Source organism: Lepus europaeus, unplaced genomic scaffold, assembly GCF_033115175.1.
Source record: "Lepus europaeus isolate LE1 unplaced genomic scaffold, mLepTim1.pri SCAFFOLD_527, whole genome shotgun sequence".
In the NCBI taxonomy this organism is placed as follows: domain Eukaryota; kingdom Metazoa; phylum Chordata; class Mammalia; order Lagomorpha; family Leporidae; genus Lepus; species Lepus europaeus.
This window is the reverse complement of record NW_026909404.1, coordinates 14,876-32,339: the sequence shown is the minus strand read 5'-3', so window position 1 is coordinate 32,339 and position 17,464 is coordinate 14,876. Positions and strand designations below refer to the sequence as shown.

The 17,464-nt window shown below is 46.8% G+C and overlaps 1 protein-coding gene across 1 annotated transcript; it reads left to right on the top strand.

Annotated features, from left to right (window-relative positions):
* Positions 1-597: 597 nt before the first annotated feature.
* On the top strand, positions 598-7,347 carry LOC133755498 (syncytin-1-like). Its single transcript, XM_062185612.1, has 2 exons — positions 598-888; positions 5,416-7,347. Exon 2 carries the CDS (start codon positions 5,587-5,589, stop codon positions 7,330-7,332), a length of 1,746 nt encoding a protein of 581 aa, XP_062041596.1. The 5' UTR covers positions 598-888; positions 5,416-5,586; the 3' UTR covers positions 7,333-7,347.
* The last annotated feature ends 10,117 nt before the right edge of the window (positions 7,348-17,464 follow it).

Sequence of the window (17,464 nt, the reverse complement as noted above, 5' to 3'; positions counted from 1 at the left end):
GAATTTAGAAAATCTGAAATGTTTGGTTCTTTTCTCTACTTCGTGCCTTTCAAAGACTAGCCAGCCCCGGGTGAAGTGTCCCCTTTCTCCATTTGTACGTGATAATTGTTCTCCCCACTGCCTCCCTTGGGTCTCTGCTCACATCCAAACCATTGTTCTAGAGGATCTGCTCTTACTTTAACATGTATTTGAGAAATGATCGCAAACACTATTGCTTGAAACAGGGCCGAGTAAAACGTTGCATTGATTTGTTAAATACATTAAGTAGATAATGGTAATTACTACAGGAGAAGAGTGGGTTGTCAGGGACCATGCAGTAGGTGGCCTTACCTCTTGGTAATAGAAAAACCTGGCGTGTCAGATAAAATGTACTATAAGCCATGCGCCTGTAACCGCCCTGCCCCCCTCCCTAATCTTGTAGAAGCCATGCGCCTGTAACCGCCCTACCCCCCTTCCCTAATCTTGTAGCTTCCCGTAACAGGGCCCCTTCCCGTAATAGGGCCCCGCGGGTTTTTCTTGATTGCGTCAGCACTGCAGTAGCGAAGACAAGCCCTTCCTCTTTCCCATGCCTCAATGATATATAGTGAGCAGTTCAAAAAATAAAGTTGCAGCTTGATCAGCACTTGTCTTGCTGCCATCCTTGTGTCTCCTGCCCCTCTCATTTCTCCTTCTAGGTACTCGACCCCAGTTGCTGTCCCGCGGGTCGGGACATCTGGCGCCCAACGTGGGGCTCGAGTGTGGCCCTTGGGGCTCGAAGTGCCTGTAAGATTGGAGAAACGCCGCCTTCCAGGAGGAAAACTTGGATCCAAGTGATTGTGCGACCAGCTCGGAACTGCCCACCCGAGATCATCAGCATCGGTCGACGCTGAGGAGCGAAGACGGCGCAAGGTAAGTGACAGCCATGGGGCAGGCATTATCGTCACGGGAAATGTTCATTAAAAGCCTCAAAGATACTCTCAAGACACGAGGAGTTCGGGTTAAAAAGAAAGATTTAAAAGTGTTTTTTGATCATATAGAAAGACTGTGTCCCTGGTTTCCCAAGGAAGGCACAATCGACGAGGTTAAGTGGAATAGAGTTGGAAGTTGTCTAAAAGATTTCCATGAGACTTTTGGCCCTGCCAAGGTGCCTATTACCATCTTTTCATATTGGAATCTAATTAATGATATTATAAAAACCCGGCATACAGATAAAGCTGTCGACGCCCTGGTGAGGGAAGGCGAGGAGACGCTACGGCGATGCTCCCAACCCCCCTCTAGATGCCCTTCTGTCATTCTAGATATGCCCCCTGTTTCTGATAATGGCACCCCAGATGACCCCCCAGATGTGATCGAGGAGCCCACCCCTTCCCTCTCCAACAAGACGGGCCAATTATATCCTGTTATTCGAGACCGGTCAGCCTTTGAAGAGAGAGAGGAGACTGCCCATAGTGCCCCAGATCCCCCTAAACCCCCGCCATATAATCCTCACCTACCCCTTACCGTTTGCGCCCCCTCCTTCCACGATCTTAACCCACCTATACCCGACTTGTCGGCTCTGCGGCAGTCACTTCAAGCCAGGCGGGAGCACATCCAGCTCCTTAAAGAACTAAGAACCCTCGATGATGAGCTCCGCCATCTCGCCTTGGAACGACCCCTTCCACGATCTAAGCAAAATAACACCAAGCCCAAAACCCAACCCCTTCTGGCTTTCCCTGTAACCAGGAGACAAGCCCAAGGCCAGTCCGACCCTACCACTGATGGGGAAGATGAGGATGAGGATAATTCACCCCACCAACATGAGGAAGACAGTGAGGATCCGGGGTCAGAGGGAGAGGATCAGGCCCCCCATCAGGGACCGGGAGATGGACAACCGTCATCTTACAAAAGGCTTAGTCTCAAATTTATTGAAAAACTTAAAACAGCTTGCACCCAATACGGCCCCACCGCCCCGTACACTCAGGCCTTATTAGAAAACCAAAAAACCCGCTGGTTCACGCCTAATGATTGGGATTTTCTTGCCCGAGCCACTCTCAGCGGGGGTGATTACGTCCTGTGGAGGGCTGATTATGTTCAAATTTGTAAAGAGTTAGCTCAACAAAACCTTACTAAAGTCTCATCAAAACATTGGACCCTCAAAAAACTTTTGGGAGATCCCCCGTATAACTCCAATAATTTACAAGCCCAATTCCCTACTGGGTTACTAACACAAATTAGCACTGCCGGCATGGGGGCATGGAGAAAACTCCCTCAGAGAGGAGCGGTCACCGCCTCTTTAGCTAAAGTTCAACAAGGGCCCGACGAGCCTTATAGTGATTTCGTTTCGCGCCTTAATATGGCAGCTGAGAGACTCGTCGGCCCGGGAGAGAGTGGAAGCGCGTTCGTTACACACCTTGCCTTTGAAAACGCCAATCCAGTTTGTAAGGACGTTCTTCGGCCTCATAAACATAAAAATGACCTTTCAGAATTCGTGAGGCTCTGCGCTGGCGTGGGATCAGCCCACGCTATGGGTCTGGCTATCGGAGCTGCATTTAAATCGGCTCACAACCCCTCCGCAAAAACCTCCACTTGCTATGCTTGTAAACAGCCTGGACATTTTGCCCGTGATTGTCCCACTGCCTCATCAACCAGGCCTATGGCACAAAATATAACCCCATCCCCTCCAGGTAGGCCACTTCCTTCCACCCTGTGCCCTCGATGCCATAGGGGTTATCACTGGGCAAATGAATGTAGGTCAAAGACTAATTCTTCAGGCCAGCCCCTCCCTCCTAGGCTGCCGGGAAACTCCCAGAGGGGCCAGCCCCTGGCCCCAAATTATCCAAGGACAAACCCTGGGGCGATACGGTTTGTCCCTCCTCAGGCCCAAGCCCAACAACAAGTTCCTCAAATGCCTCAACAATTACTTCCCTCCAACGAGCAACCCCAGGTAGCGCAGGACTGGACCTCTGTGCCGCCTCCGATACAATATTAGATTCCACCCAGGGCCCACAAATTATCCCTACAGGGGTGTGGGGCCCTCTGCCTTCGGGTACCTGTGCTCTTATTCTTGGTAGAGCATCAGCCACCCTTAAGGGCATTCAAGTTTTTCCTGGCATTATTGACGGTGATTTTACCGGACAAATAAAGATTCTAGCAGCCGCTATTAACGGAGTGGCTGCCGTTCCACAGGGCACCCGCCTAGCACAACTAATTCTTATGCCTTTAATTACTAAAAATACATCCTCAATTTCCTCCAGGCCCCGAGGCATTACCCCTTTGGGCTCCTCGGATGCCTATTGGGTCCAGCCAATCACAAAAAATAGACCTACACTAACCCTTACTATTGAAGGAAAGGATTTTAAGGGCATTCTAGATACGGGGGCGGATGCCACGGTCATATCTCAAGATCATTGGCCCACCCACTGGCCGCTGACCGCATCTTTTACTGACTTACAAGGTATAGGCCAATCTAATAACCCCCAAGTCAGCTCAAAGGTATTACACTGGAAGGATAGTGAAGGCAATCAGGGCACTGTAACTCCTTTTGTATTACCAGGCCTTCCTGTTAATCTGTGGGGACGTGACATTCTCTCCCAAATGGAAGTTATCCTGTGCAGCCCTAGTAACGTGGTCACACAACAAATGCTGCGCATGGATTATGTGCCTGGCACGGGACTTGGAAAAACAAGACAGGGCATAACTCAACCCATTACAACTCCCTCTAAAACAGATAAACACGGGCTCGGATATTCGGATTTTTAGCAACGGCCACTGGCCTTCCTGTACCCCATGCAGATAAAATCACATGGAATACTCAAACTCCTGTTTGGGTGGACCAGTGGCCGCTTACTCAAGAAAAACTAAATGCCGCTACAGCGCTTGTACAGGAGCAGCTCGAGGCTGGACACTTAGAGCCTTCTAATTCTCCCTGGAATACACCCATTTTTGTCATAAAGAAAAAATCTGGCAAATGGCGCCTTTTACAGGACTTGCGTGCCGTTAATAAGGTCATGGCACCCATGGGTGCCCTCCAACCTGGCATCCCCACCCCTGTAGCCATTCCAAATGGTTATTTTAAAATAATTATAGATCTTAAGGATTGCTTTTTTACTATTCCTTTACACCCTGATGACCGTCCTTTCTTCGCCTTTAGCCTTCCCCGTGTTAACTTCCAGGGACCAATGCAAAGATTTCAATGGAAGGTCTTACCCCAAGGAATGGCCAATAGCCCCACCCTTTGTCAAAAATTTGTGGCACAAGCAGTAGACCCAATTCGTTTACGCTGGCCACATCTTTATATTTTACATTATATGGATGATATTCTATTGGCAGCCCAAAATAAATCAAACCTACTTCGTTGCTTCACGGACCTTACTAAAACCCTTCTCGCCCTTGGTTTACAAATTGCCCCTGATAAGGTTCAGTTACAAGACCCCTTTACCTATTTAGGCTTAAAATTACAACAAAACGAGGTTTTCGTGCCTCGCATCCAGTTTCGCTTAGACTGCCTCCATACCCTTAACGACTTTCAAAAACTTTTAGGAGATATTCAGTGGCTCAGGCCCTATATAAAGGTCCCTAACAACACTCTCTTGCCCCTTTACGACATCCTTCGAGGAAACTCAGATCCCTCTTCCCCCCGTGAACTCACCCCGGCTGCGAGAGAGGCGTTAAACCAAGTAACACAAGCCATCAGCCAACAATTTGTCTCTCAAATTTCGTATACCCTCCCTTTAACTTTTATTGTCTTAGCCACGCCACACACGCCCACTGGAGTGTTTTGGCAAAAGGCCCTCATTTGGCAAATTAAAGTATCTCCATGTGTCTATAGACACGTATAGTGGTTTTATCTTTGCTTCCCCCCATTCAGGAGAAGCTGCTAGGGATGTCATCTCACACTTTGTCACTGCCCTTTCTGTCCTGGGAAAACCTGCTAAAATTAAAACAGACAATGGTCCTGCTTATGTCAGCACTAAGTTTAAACAATTCTGTGAAGCGCTCCATGTTAGCCATGCTACAGGCATTCCCTATAACCCACAGGGACAAGGAATAGTTGAGAGAGCCCACCAAACATTAAAAACTTGGCTCACTCGGCTTAAAGCCACTTCCTTCTCTTTTACCTCTCCCCGCGATCGCTTAAATCATGCGCTTTTTGTGACAAATTTTTTAACTTTGGATAATAATGGTCATTCCGCTGCTGACCGTCACTGGCACCCTTCCCCTAATACGGCTCCACCTATGGTGATGTGGCGAGACCCCCTCACCAACAGCTGGCATGGCCCAGATCCAGTACTTATCTGGGGCCGCGGCTCAGCCTGCATCCTGGATCAAAAGCAATCGGCACCCAGATGGCTGCCTGAAAGATTAGTTAAACAAGTTAATTCGTCAAACTCTTCTAATATTAACCCTACACCAGAGCCTACATCTGGCCCTGAGGATATTTTCCCCTTGTGTTTACAGGAATGAAAAGACCCGGCTGGACTCTACTGGGACTCATTACAGGACTCCTTGTTATTGTCGGTATTGTTGCCATTGTTGCTATTTGTGTATCTTATCTTCTCTCTATTCGCTCTTCCCCTACCACATTTCCTGAGGGCTCACTGATTAACCCCTCTGAAGGGCCCTAACAAAATGTCCCTCTTCCTTGCTCTCCTGATAATGGCAATCTACACCATCCATTGGGCTCCACCAGTCTTTGCAGGGTTTGACAACCCTCAGGCCATTCAAAAACTCCTTCAACAGCATAACCCTTGTACCTGCTCGGGGGGCATAACAGTATTACTCCCACAAACATCAACCTCCTATGGATCCCGAGTCCTCAATCGTAAGCCTCATTTTACACATGACTGTGGAGATAAAACTGCATATCGGGCTGCCACAGATTCCAAATGGCAGTGTACTCTCAAACCTAAACTAGACTCTTCCCGCCCTGAGGATCAATGCCCATCAGAATGCAATAGTACTATCCACTACTCTGTGCACTCCTCCTGTTATACTCAGTATCAAACCTGTAATGAGGGGAGTAAACATTTATTGTTTGCCACTATAACAGGAGATCATGGGGGAATATTTGGAGGAGACTTATCGTCTTCACGCCTCAGCTCTCCTCCCTGCCCCCCTAAGGGACAAGTGGCCTGCTGGTACCCTGCAGCCCCTGTGGGAGTGTCTGATGGTGGTGGCCCTCAGGACACACTTACCAGGTTAAAAACACAAAAGATGCTCGAAACCGCATTCGAAAGCCTTTATCCTTCTCTCCAATACCACCCTCTGGCTAACATCCGATCTCGAGGAATGGAAGGCTTAGATGCCAACACCGCCGATATCCTCACCGAGTCCCATAAATTACTTAATATCTCTAACCCCTCCCTTGCAAACAGCTGTTGGTTCTGTCTGCGCCAGGGACCCCCCCTTCCTCTTGCCGTATTTTTACCGCTTAATAGTACCTCTATGTTTAATGATTCCTCTAACGCTCAGCCTACACATCCCTTTCCTGTTCTTCCTTACCCAGCTGAAAACATCACTTGCCTTTATAAACCTCCCCTTAATAATTCCTTTGATATTGATGTAGGCCTCGCTCCCTTTTGTACAGATAATGAAACAATAGATTTCCCTCTTTACGCCCCCAATTCCACCGTATTTGTATGCAAGGATAATTTAGCCTATACTGTCCTACCAGCAAATTGGAGCGGTAGTTGCGCACATGCTACGCTTTTTCCCAATATTGAAATCATTTCGGGAGATACCCCTGTTCCCATCCCCTCCTTTGATTATATTGCGGGGCGACCGAAACGAGCTGTTCAATTTATTCCTTTAATAGCTACATTGGGAATCTCCTCAGCGATGGTTACAGGTTCAACAGGACTAGGAATTGCGGTCCACAAATATAGACAATTGTCCCAACAGCTTATTAATGATGTACAAACCCTATCCACCACCATTCAGGACCTTCAGGATCAAATTGACTCCCTAGCGGAAGTCGTTCTCCAAAACCGTAGAGGCTTAGACTTGCTTACTGCCGAACAGGGAGGTATTTGTTTGGCTTTACAGGAAACATGCTGCTTCTACGCCAACAAGTCCGGCATTGTTCGTGATAAAATCAAAACACTTCAAGAAGACCTGGAACGTCGTCGACGTGCCCTGGCTGAAAACCCCTTCTGGACTGGATGGAATGGACTGCTTCCCTATTTGTTGCCACTTCTAGGCCCCTTTGCTGGAATACTTATTATACTATCTGTAGGTCCTTGTCTCTTCAATAGACTCGTGGCCTTCATCAAACAACAAGTAGACAATTTGGCAGCCAGGCCAATTCAAATACATTACCAGAGTCTAGCCATGCAAGATCCCATGGAAACTTATCATCCCCTCTCCGGCCAATAAAGTATAGCCAATAAGGTCACGGTCCTTTCAACAGCTAACCTTCCCCCGTTCATTGCTGTCCAGTCGGGAGCCCAGGAAGGGCCCCAGGCCTATCAATAAAATGAGCAGTAAGCCAATGACGGGCACCTTCCCGTACCCACACCCGCCTAAGACAGGAGTCCTTGGGGACTGGCAAGGATATCCAGCGACGGGTAAGAGGTGTTAGGGTTTCGGGTCGATTCCTAAGACAGGCACTGCTCGTTCGTCAAACTTGGCCTAAACCACAGCTATCCTTCTTAAATTGATAAAGAAGGGGGATATGTCAGGGACCATGCAGTAGGTGGCCTTACCTCTTGGTAATAGAAAAACCTGGCGTGTCAGATAAAATGTACTATAAGCCATGCGCCTGTAACCGCCCTGCCCCCCTCCCTAATCTTGTAGAAGCCATGCGCCTGTAACCGCCCTACCCCCCTTCCCTAATCTTGTAGCTTCCCGTAACAGGGCCCCTTCCCGTAATAGGGCCCCGCGGGTTTTTCTTGATTGCGTCAGCACTGCAGTAGCGAAGACAAGCCCTTCCTCTTTCCCATGCCTCAATGATATATAGTGAGCAGTTCAAAAAATAAAGTTGCAGCTTGATCAGCACTTGTCTTGCTGCCATCCTTGTGTCTCCTGCCCCTCTCATTTCTCCTTCTAGGTACTCGACCCCAGTTGCTGTCCCGCGGGTCGGGACAGTGGGTAATGATTGAAGTTAAGGAGTTTCACCCGAGGAAGCAAATTTACACTAATTGCACATTTGTTGGGTACTCAGCAAGTAAGCCTCCTGCATGCTAGTCTCTGCATTTTTCCCTTTGTTACCTGCTTTAATCCTCACAACAGTCCTCTGACATAGTCTCACCTCCATTTGTAAATGAGGAACCCAGACACAGAGTGCCAGGCCTTCCTGCAGGGTCCCACAACTCAGTCCTTAGCACCAGGATTGGGACTGAAACTGTCAGGCTCCAGAATTCACACTCGCGCCCTGAGGGTGAGATGAGGCTGGAGCGGAAGGGCAGCAGCTCGAGCCTCTGGATGGCTCAGGATTGATTCGGTAAGGCAAACTAGGAAGGAGGAAGATGCGGTTAGCCCTGGAGGGCAGAAGGTCAGGCACTGGGGAGAGCCTAGGGAGAAAAAGTCTCTCTTCCAATGCACCCTGCCTCGGGATCAAGCCCAAGAACTTCAGCCAAAAAGGAGCCAAGGTATTCGGACACCCTCCCCACTAGACTCTGCTTTCCTGGGGTTATTTCCGTTCCTGCTACTGCTATTCAGGAGGATTCCTGGTTGACAATAAGTCTGCGAGTGCGTCTTCTGATGGCAGGCTCTCTTTGTGCCCAGGAGTTTCTCTTTTGTGGTAGCTGTTTTTGTTTCTAGCCCTCTACATAAATGACATACTAATACTCCAGTCCTGAGGGAAATCCCTTCCCCAGGTGACAGGGAACTTTTCATTCTACCAGTGGGTCTGTCCCTTGTCACCAAAGCCACCACAGTTGGCATCTGCTTGTTTTGTTCCTTTTCCTCCTGAAACAGGCTCCCTAATCATTGCTTATCACATTTCTAATTAGTTCTTTTTTTGCTTGCATAATTATAGCTCCATACTCTATGGGTTTGGGGCATGCCTTTCAAACCTACTTTGCAAACTATGCTGATAAAGACAAGATTAGAAACTTGCCCACATTGCATAGCCTGCCAATCAGCCTCCCAGTGTAATTTAATTCTAATATACCTGCTGATCTTCAGTGCATTTAAAAATAACTTGTTAATAGTCTTCTTTTCTAATTAAGCGAGAATTGCACACGCTGAAACGCTTGCTCCCTTGCTCTTTCTTGAACTCTCCACATTCCCAATGCCCTCCCCACACCCCCCTTAAAAATTGATCCTTAAAAATCATTTCTGAAGGTAGCCTCTGCAGCACAGTGCTGCTAAAGTCTTCTCCTGGCCCACGTCCACCATGGTAGACAGTCAGATAATGACTGTAACCCTAGTACCATGCGGTCATCAAACTATTCTTGCAGGATCAACTGTCTAGTTAGTCATAATGCATAGTTAAAATTGGAACCACTTCAGAGAAAGGTACCTCCTTCTTTGATGGCCCATTCTTTCCACTGGGATCTCACTCACAGAGATCTTTCATTTAGGTTTTTTTTTTTTTTTTTTTTTTTTTTTGCCACAGTGTATTGGCTTTCCATGCCTAAAATACTCTCATGGGCTTTTTAGCCAGATCTGAATGCCTTAAGGGCTCATTCTGAGGCCAGAGTGCTGTTTAGGACATCTGCCAATCTATGAGTCTGCTGTGTATCCTGCTTCCCATGTTGGATCCTTCTCTCCTTTTTAATTCTATCAGTTAGTATTAGCAGACACTAGTCTTGTTTATGTGATCCCTTTGACTCTTAATCCTATCATTATGATCAATTATGAACTGAAACTGGTCACTGACTAATGAGATGGCATTGGTACATGCCACCTTGATGGGATTGAATTGGAATCCCCTGGCACGTTTCTAACTCTACTGTTAGGGGTAAGTCCGATTGAGCATGTGCTGAACTGTACATCTCCTCCCTCTCTTATTCCTACTCTTATATTTAACAGGGATCACTTTTTAGTTAAACACCTAAGAATAATTGTGTGTTAATTAAAGAGTTCAACCAATAGTATTAAGTAGAACAAAAAATACTAAAAGGAATAAAATAGTAAGTTGTTCCTCGATAGTCAGGACAAGGGCTGATCAAGTCATTGTTTCTCATAGTGTCCATTTCACTTCAACAGGTTTCCTTTTAGGTGCTCGGTCAGTTGTCACCAATCAGGGAGAACATATGATATTTGTCCCTTTGGGACTGGCTTATTTCACTCAGCATGATGTTTTCCAGATTCCTCCATTTTGTTGCAAATGACTGGATTTCATTTTTTTTTTTTTACTGCTGTATAGTTTTCTATAGAGTACATATCCCATAATTTCTTTATCCAGTCTACTGTTGATGGGTATTTAGGTTGATTCCAGGTCTTAGCTATTGTGAATTAAGCTGCAATAAACATTGAGGTGCAGACAACTCTTTTATTTGCCAATTTAATTTCCTTTGGGTGAATTCCAAGGAGTTGAGATGGCTGGGTTGTATGGTAGGGTTATATTCAGATTTCTGAGGAATCTCCAAACTGACTTCCATAGTGGCTTAACCAGCTTGCATTCCCACCAACAGTGGGTTAGTGTCCCTTTTTCCCCACATCTTCGCCAGCATCTGTTGTTGGTAGATTTCTGAATGTAAGCCATTCTAACCGGGGTGAAGTGAAACCTCATTGTGATTTTGATTTGCATGTCCCTGATGGCTAGTGATACTAAATATTTTTTCATGTGTCTGTTGGCCATTCGGATTTCCTCTTTTGAAAAATATCTACTGAGGTCCTTGGCCCATCTCTTAAGTGGGTTGTTTGTTTTGTTATTGTGGAGTTTCTTGATCTCTTTGTAGATTCTGGTTATTAATCCACACAGAGAAACAAAGAGAGAGAGAGAAAAAGAGAGAGAGAAAGAGAGAGAAAGTCTTCCCTCCTCTGGTTCACTCCCCAAATGGCTGCTACGGACAGAGCTGGGCCTATCTGAAGTCAGGAGCCAGGAGCTTCTTCTGGGTCTCCCATGTGGGCGCATGTTCCACTGCTTTCCCAGGCCACAGCAGACAGCTGGATCAGAAGAGGAGCAGCCGGGACTTCACCCAGTGCCCGGATGGGATGCCGGCACTGCAGGCAGATGCTTTACCCGCTACACCATAGCGTCAGCCCCATCCTTGATTTCTTAATGTTTAGAATGCAGATAAAGATAGGACCTACTTGGCATAGTTGTAAGGGAAATGAGAAACTTAAAAATATGGTTAGTTGGGGCCAGCATTGTGACCTAAAGGTTTAAACTGCCATCTGCAATGCCCGTCTCCCATATGGGCGCCAGTGCAAGTCCAAGCTGATCCACTCTGATTGCTGCTAATTATCTGCTAATTAACCAGCTCCCTGCTAGTGCACCTGGGAAAGCAAATAAAGATGGCTCAATTACTTGGGCCCCTGTACTCACATGGGAAACCCAGATGAGGCTCTTGGCTCCTGGCTTCAGTCTGAGCCTCAGCTGTTGAAGCCATTTGGAGAGTGAACCACTAGATGGAAGATCTCTTTCTTTTTCTCTCTCTCCAGGCCCCCCACCTTCTTTCTTTAACTCTGCCTTTCAAACAAATATTTTTTTTTTTGACAGGCAGAGTTAGACATTGAGAGAGACAGAGAGAAAGGTCTTCCTTTCCCGTTGGTTCAGCCCCCCAAATGGCCACTACGGCTGGTGTGCTGCAGCTGGCGCGCTGCGCCGATCCTAAGCCAGGAGCCAGGTGCTTCCTCTTATCTCCCTTGCGGGTGCAGGGCCCAAGCACTTGGGCCATCCTCCACTGCCTTCCCAGGCCACAGCAGAGAGCTGGCCTGGAAGAGGGGCAACCGGGACAGGACCCGGCACCCCGACCGGGACTAGAACCTGGGGTGCCAGCACCGCAGGCCAAGTGAGCTGCAGCACCGGCCTCAAACAAATAATTTTTTTAAAAAAATAGTTGGAATAGGCCAGTGCCGCGGCTCACTTGGCTAATCTTCTGCCTGCTTGTTTGAATGCACCTGGCTCCTGGCTTCAGATCAGCGCAGCGCGCCAGCTGTAGCGGCCATTTGGGGGGTTAACCAGCGGAAAAGGAAGACCTTTCTCTCTGTCTCTCTAACTCTGCCTGTCAAAAAAAAAAAAAAAAAAGAAAGAAAAGAAAAAAAAAGTTGGAATAAAGACCAATGCATGTAAGCATTAGTTGTTATCAACACCAAGTTTTTATAAGCTCTAAACTAAAGCTGTGTTATATGTTTTAACATATTTTTATTTATATGAGAGAGAGAGAGAGGTCCATCTGCTGCAACTTCCCCCTTGCTGGGACCAAAGCCACAGCTGGGAACCAAGAACTCAATCTAGGTCTCACGTAGCTGGCAGGAACCATCACCATCACTTGCTGCCTCCCAGGGTCTGCATTAGCAGGGAGCTGGGGTCAGGAGCCCGAGCCAGGAACCGAACCCAGGGACTCCAGCAGGGGGCACAGGCATCTTACCCTCTAGGCCAAATGCCCACCGTTGCTGGAATACTTTGAAGACATAAATCTTGGGTAAGTTGCTTCTCAAGGAAGAGGAGTCATATTTATCCTGCAGATGTGAGCAAACCACCCTGTCTGTTCTGTTTCCCCGAGGGAGGGTGGCTGGGCTGTGGTGGTGAATCCAGAGCCCAGAAGACAGGAAACCTTGGGTCTCAGCCTAGCTCCACACCACCCTGTCCTGTGACATTGGTTTCCTGCAGCTTTGCACCATCTGAGCAACATCCCTGCTCTGATTACGTTAGAAAGCTGGGAAAAAATGGAATTGAAAAACACCAAGAAAAAAGTACTCAAATCTTAACATAAAGTATAAACATTAGCTTCTCATACACAGTGACAAGGAAGGCATTTTGCATGTACATTTTATGTGTGACATGCATTCATTCCTTTGATAATCACCCCAGCAGCTCCACACAGTACTACATTCTCCATTTTACTATTAAGGAACCTGAGATAAGTATCGGATCCAAGTCTACACAACTGGAGCCCAGTTCTCTCAGTACTAAACTGTCCGCTCCTCCAAATGGTTTTCTTCTGCATTTATTTCCTTCACCCAACTCAGATGATTTGAATGCAGAGTGATGTACCACCCAAGTTCTACTGGCGTCTTGAAAGCAAGAACCGGGTGTGATTCGGCACAGCTTATCCCAGCACCTAGCAGAGTGGAGCACGCAACAATCTTTAGATACAGTTTTGAAGGAAGAAATGAAATCTCTTGACCTTTAGACATCTGTGATCCAGCTGAGGAGACAGACACAGACAATATGTGATTAGGATGCCCCAATCGGTGATGCCTCTCGGAATAAAAAAGCCTTGGGGTAAAATGCATAAAAACTCCTGGTGTGAGTCCGACTGCTGTTGTACATCTGCCCACGTGACTGTCACTCCTGAGTGTGTGGCTTCGCTCCTCCAGCTCTCTTAGAGCTGCCCCTGAAGGTGCTTGGATGATCTTCCTAGGGCTGCTGTAGCAAATTGGAGTCAACGAACCAAAACTTATTTTCACGTCATTCTGCAGGCTGGAAACCTGGTGTCAAGGAGCCCTCCTCCCTCCCTATAAAGCTCTGGGGAAAATCTGGACAGTCAATAGCTCACCACATTCAATTTGTATTGACTCCAAGTGGTCCTTGGCATTTGTTGGTTTGTAGACCCAACACTCTGAGCTCTGCCTCCACCCTCACATCACTTCATCTTTTTAAGGCTGTATTTATTCATTTGCAAGTCAGAACCAGAGAGAAAGGGAGAGGGAGAGGGAAAAGGAGAGGGAGAAAGAGAGAGAGAGAGAGAGAGAGAGAGAGAGAGAGAGAGACTGTTGACCTTGATGATGTCATCTATTTTGTGTACAGCCATCATTTTCCCAACAGGTAGGATATTTCCTGGTCTCACACAGTAAGAGCAAAGCACAAGGGGTCAGAGAGCTGTGGTTCTTCATTGTCAGTGAATCCTGAGCCATCCAGAAATGTCCATCATTCCTCTTTGCTGGATTTTTTCTGTCCTAGTTCTCCTCTGGCTTTGGTATTGCTGTTGCAAAAGCCTATGAGCCCAAGTCCAGATTTGCTGCCTGGTGCATGGTAGGTTCTTCCCCTTAACCCACTGGGTGCTCAAGGCTCTGTGTGGAAGCATTGGACAGGTGTCCCCTTCTCCAGAGACCACCACAATGGTCATGCTCCCTAATCCTGAGATTCTGGACCTTGCACCTCTTGCTTTGCCTAGGTTCTACTCCTGCTCTTTTCTCAATAGATTTTGATAGGTGTCCACTCAGGGCTTGAATCATTAGCAACCCAGTACCTCGCTTGCTTCATCTGCAGATCTTCCCTGGAGAAGGAGATACCTGCATCCCATCTAGCTGTTCAAAGAAAGGGAGGGAGAACAAATGATGATATTTTTTCCCCCACAATAATCCGGATGTTCACGTTCTCCTGCAAAAGAATCCATCAGGCTTATTTGAATGCATTGTATATTTCCCTGTATGATAAAGGGAATTAGAGAACCCTCTGAGAGTTTCCTTGTGTCTTTGTTTCACTGCTTCCTTAATCTCTGAGTGTGATGGGAGAACAGCCTCTTTCATAGCGGAGGACACTGAGCAAGTGCTGAAAACAGAACAAAATGACGGACTTGATGTTCATTACCAGGATCACACAAGTTCATGATCCCTCATGTGCTGTGTTACATCCTAAGATGTGGAAAGTGTAAATAAATTGTGTAGCTCATTTGGTTTCCAAAGCTGACTTGAACTGAAGTGAGGATACATACAGTTTTATTTATCCCATTTAGAGAGAATATTTACATACTATGTGTCAAAAATATCAATGTGCTTGTTTCTGAATATGTCAATTACTTGCTGGTATATATCACATGATCTTTTTCATCCTCTTCTAAAATTATATATTTACAAGTCAGTGTGTCTGTACACACACACACATGCACACACAGCATATATACATACTTGTGTGGAACTGGCAAATTTCTTATTCATGATATTGTTTCACATGGTCATTTAACAGTGGCAAAGCATAATTTCCTGCCACCCTTCTATGTTCTCAACTCGGGACCCAACATGAGACAGATTAACAAGAGAAAAACTGACAAAAGGTTATTAACACAAATGCCCCATGTATACATGGGAGATACCTGGGGAAAATTAATAACTCCCAAAGATACGGCTGAGCAGTTGGGCTTAAAAAAAACATCTTCAGTGAAAGATGAGACAAGAATGCATGAAGGTGGCCAGAGAGGGGGAGGTGGACAGGAAAAGCACAGCAAACAAGGGTCAGTTTCCTTATGCAGATTTAGGTCAGGACCTCCTCCACCAGGAGCCCCTGGTGATTTGCCCAGCCTCCTCCTCCTCCTGACCCAGTGAACCCTTACAAGTGAAGATTTCCTTCATAAATATGATTTTCCCTTAGAAAAGGGAGATGCCCACTCTGTTTTCAGAACTCCTCCTGTGTCTATTTGTCAAAATGATCCCAATGCTAATTCACCAGATTTGAGGGTAGCAAATCCTGTTCTCCTACAGTCATATTTTAGGATGGCCTTCTAGCTTCCTACCACCATACTTTCCTGTGGTACATTTCGGTCTCTTACAGTCATAACTGCGGTGGCATATTCTGATATCCTACATGGTAAAAAACAGGACCAGCCTCTTTAAATTTCCAAAGCATAGCATATGCATCTAAATTTCAAAAACTAGTCAGGGAGGTAATTAAAAGCAAGGAGGAAGACAACAAGCCTCACTTATTTATTTTCATCTATTTGAAAGGTAGAACAAGAGAGAGAGAGACATAGAAAGAGACAGGGAGAGAGAGGGAGACAGATTAATCTTCCAACTGTTGGTTCAGTCCTGATGCCCACATAGGCTAGTACAGGCCAGACTAAAACCAAGTGCCTGGAACTGCATCCAGGTCTCCCATGTGGGTGCCAGGAGAAGTAGCACTTTAGCCATCCTTTGCTGCCTCCCAGGATGCACCAGCATGGGCATGGTATAGGTAGCCAGTGCAAGGTGTCCAGTGCGTAACAAATCTTCCCAGCCAGATGAATCAATTAATTTGCAAGCCTTTATTGGGATTCTGCTTCCGGGCGAGGTTCACCGGTCCCAACAGAGTAGGGGCTGGGGAAGTTGTGCGTCAGAGGTTGGGAGGGCTCCTTTTGTAGATACAGGGCGTGGGGGTTAAAGGTTGAGGCATGTCTGACCCTCACTTGTTGAACTTTAGATGCCCGCGGGGACCTTGGCGAGGACTTCCAGAAGTGCAGGTAGGGACTCTCCATTCCCGGAAGTGTGGGCCTTCTCTCCTGTGGATCCCAAAGCTACCATCCCAACCTCTTGATGATAGGAAAAGTGGTGACAATCAGTCTCTCTGGCTACATCTTGCTGATCAGGGACGTTGTCTACAGGAGCCTGCTGGGGGATCTTGGGGCTCCGCAGGTACAGGCATGTATGGATGGAGAAGCATCTGGTTGACTGCTATTCTGGAGGCTTCCTGGATTCAATTTTTTATGAGCCTGAGAGCACAAGGAGCAATCATTACAATTATCCCTACAGTTATTATGGGTCCCAGGGTTGGGAGTAGCCAAGGGATAAAAGAGGATAATAAAACCCATCCATGTTGTCCCTGATACTCCTGTTGTCATTTGGCAATGCGTTCCTTAAGTTGTTGTGCCATGTTTCTGACACTCCAGATTTGTTTGTAAAAAAGTAGCACTCTTCCCCCAGATATACGCATGTTCCCCCATTTTTCTGCTAGTAAGAGGTCTAATGCCCTTCTGTTTTGAAAGGCCACATCAGTCAGGGAGTCAGTCTGGTCTTGCAGTTTTATAACGGAGGCTGTAACACTTTGTAGCTCTGTATTCAAAGTATTTGCCAGTTGCTGTATCTGGGTAGTACCATATGCTAGGCTAGTTACTCCTGTCCCTACTCCCATAAGAACACCTAATGCTGCTAGAAAGGGAAGGACAATTATGTACCTTTTAGCACTGGCATTTTGCAGCACTGGTATTGGGAGAGACTGGTTTTGGGGCTGCGGAGACCTCTGGGAGGACAATTACAGGAATACAGATGTCAGTTGCATTAGGTGGTAGACAGCGGAATAGAGAGCTCCCACACTGGAAGACATGACCTCCAGTTAAGCAATCTCCTGGCTTTATAGGGGTCATGGAATTAAAGAGAGTAGAGTTGAAAAAAAGGGTTGGGGGATAGTGGGTCAGGAGATAATGATGAGGTTAGATTGAAGCACTGGTTTAGGTTTTATGGGTGAAGGAGGTTAGTAAGTAGGGGAGAAATTGTCTCGTTGTTGTCGATTAAAGTCCTGGTGCCCTCCCCCATTACTATAGCCCCAGTGAGTGGTCGGTGTCATACAGACCTTTGATCTGGGGGGTTTGCCAAAGCAGTCACGTCTGTGAACTCCACCATGGTGGACAGTTACCTGGATTGCTGGTAATCCAGTGAAGGAACATTGGAATTGTGGTGATGTTCTCTTGTAATGCGTGGCTGG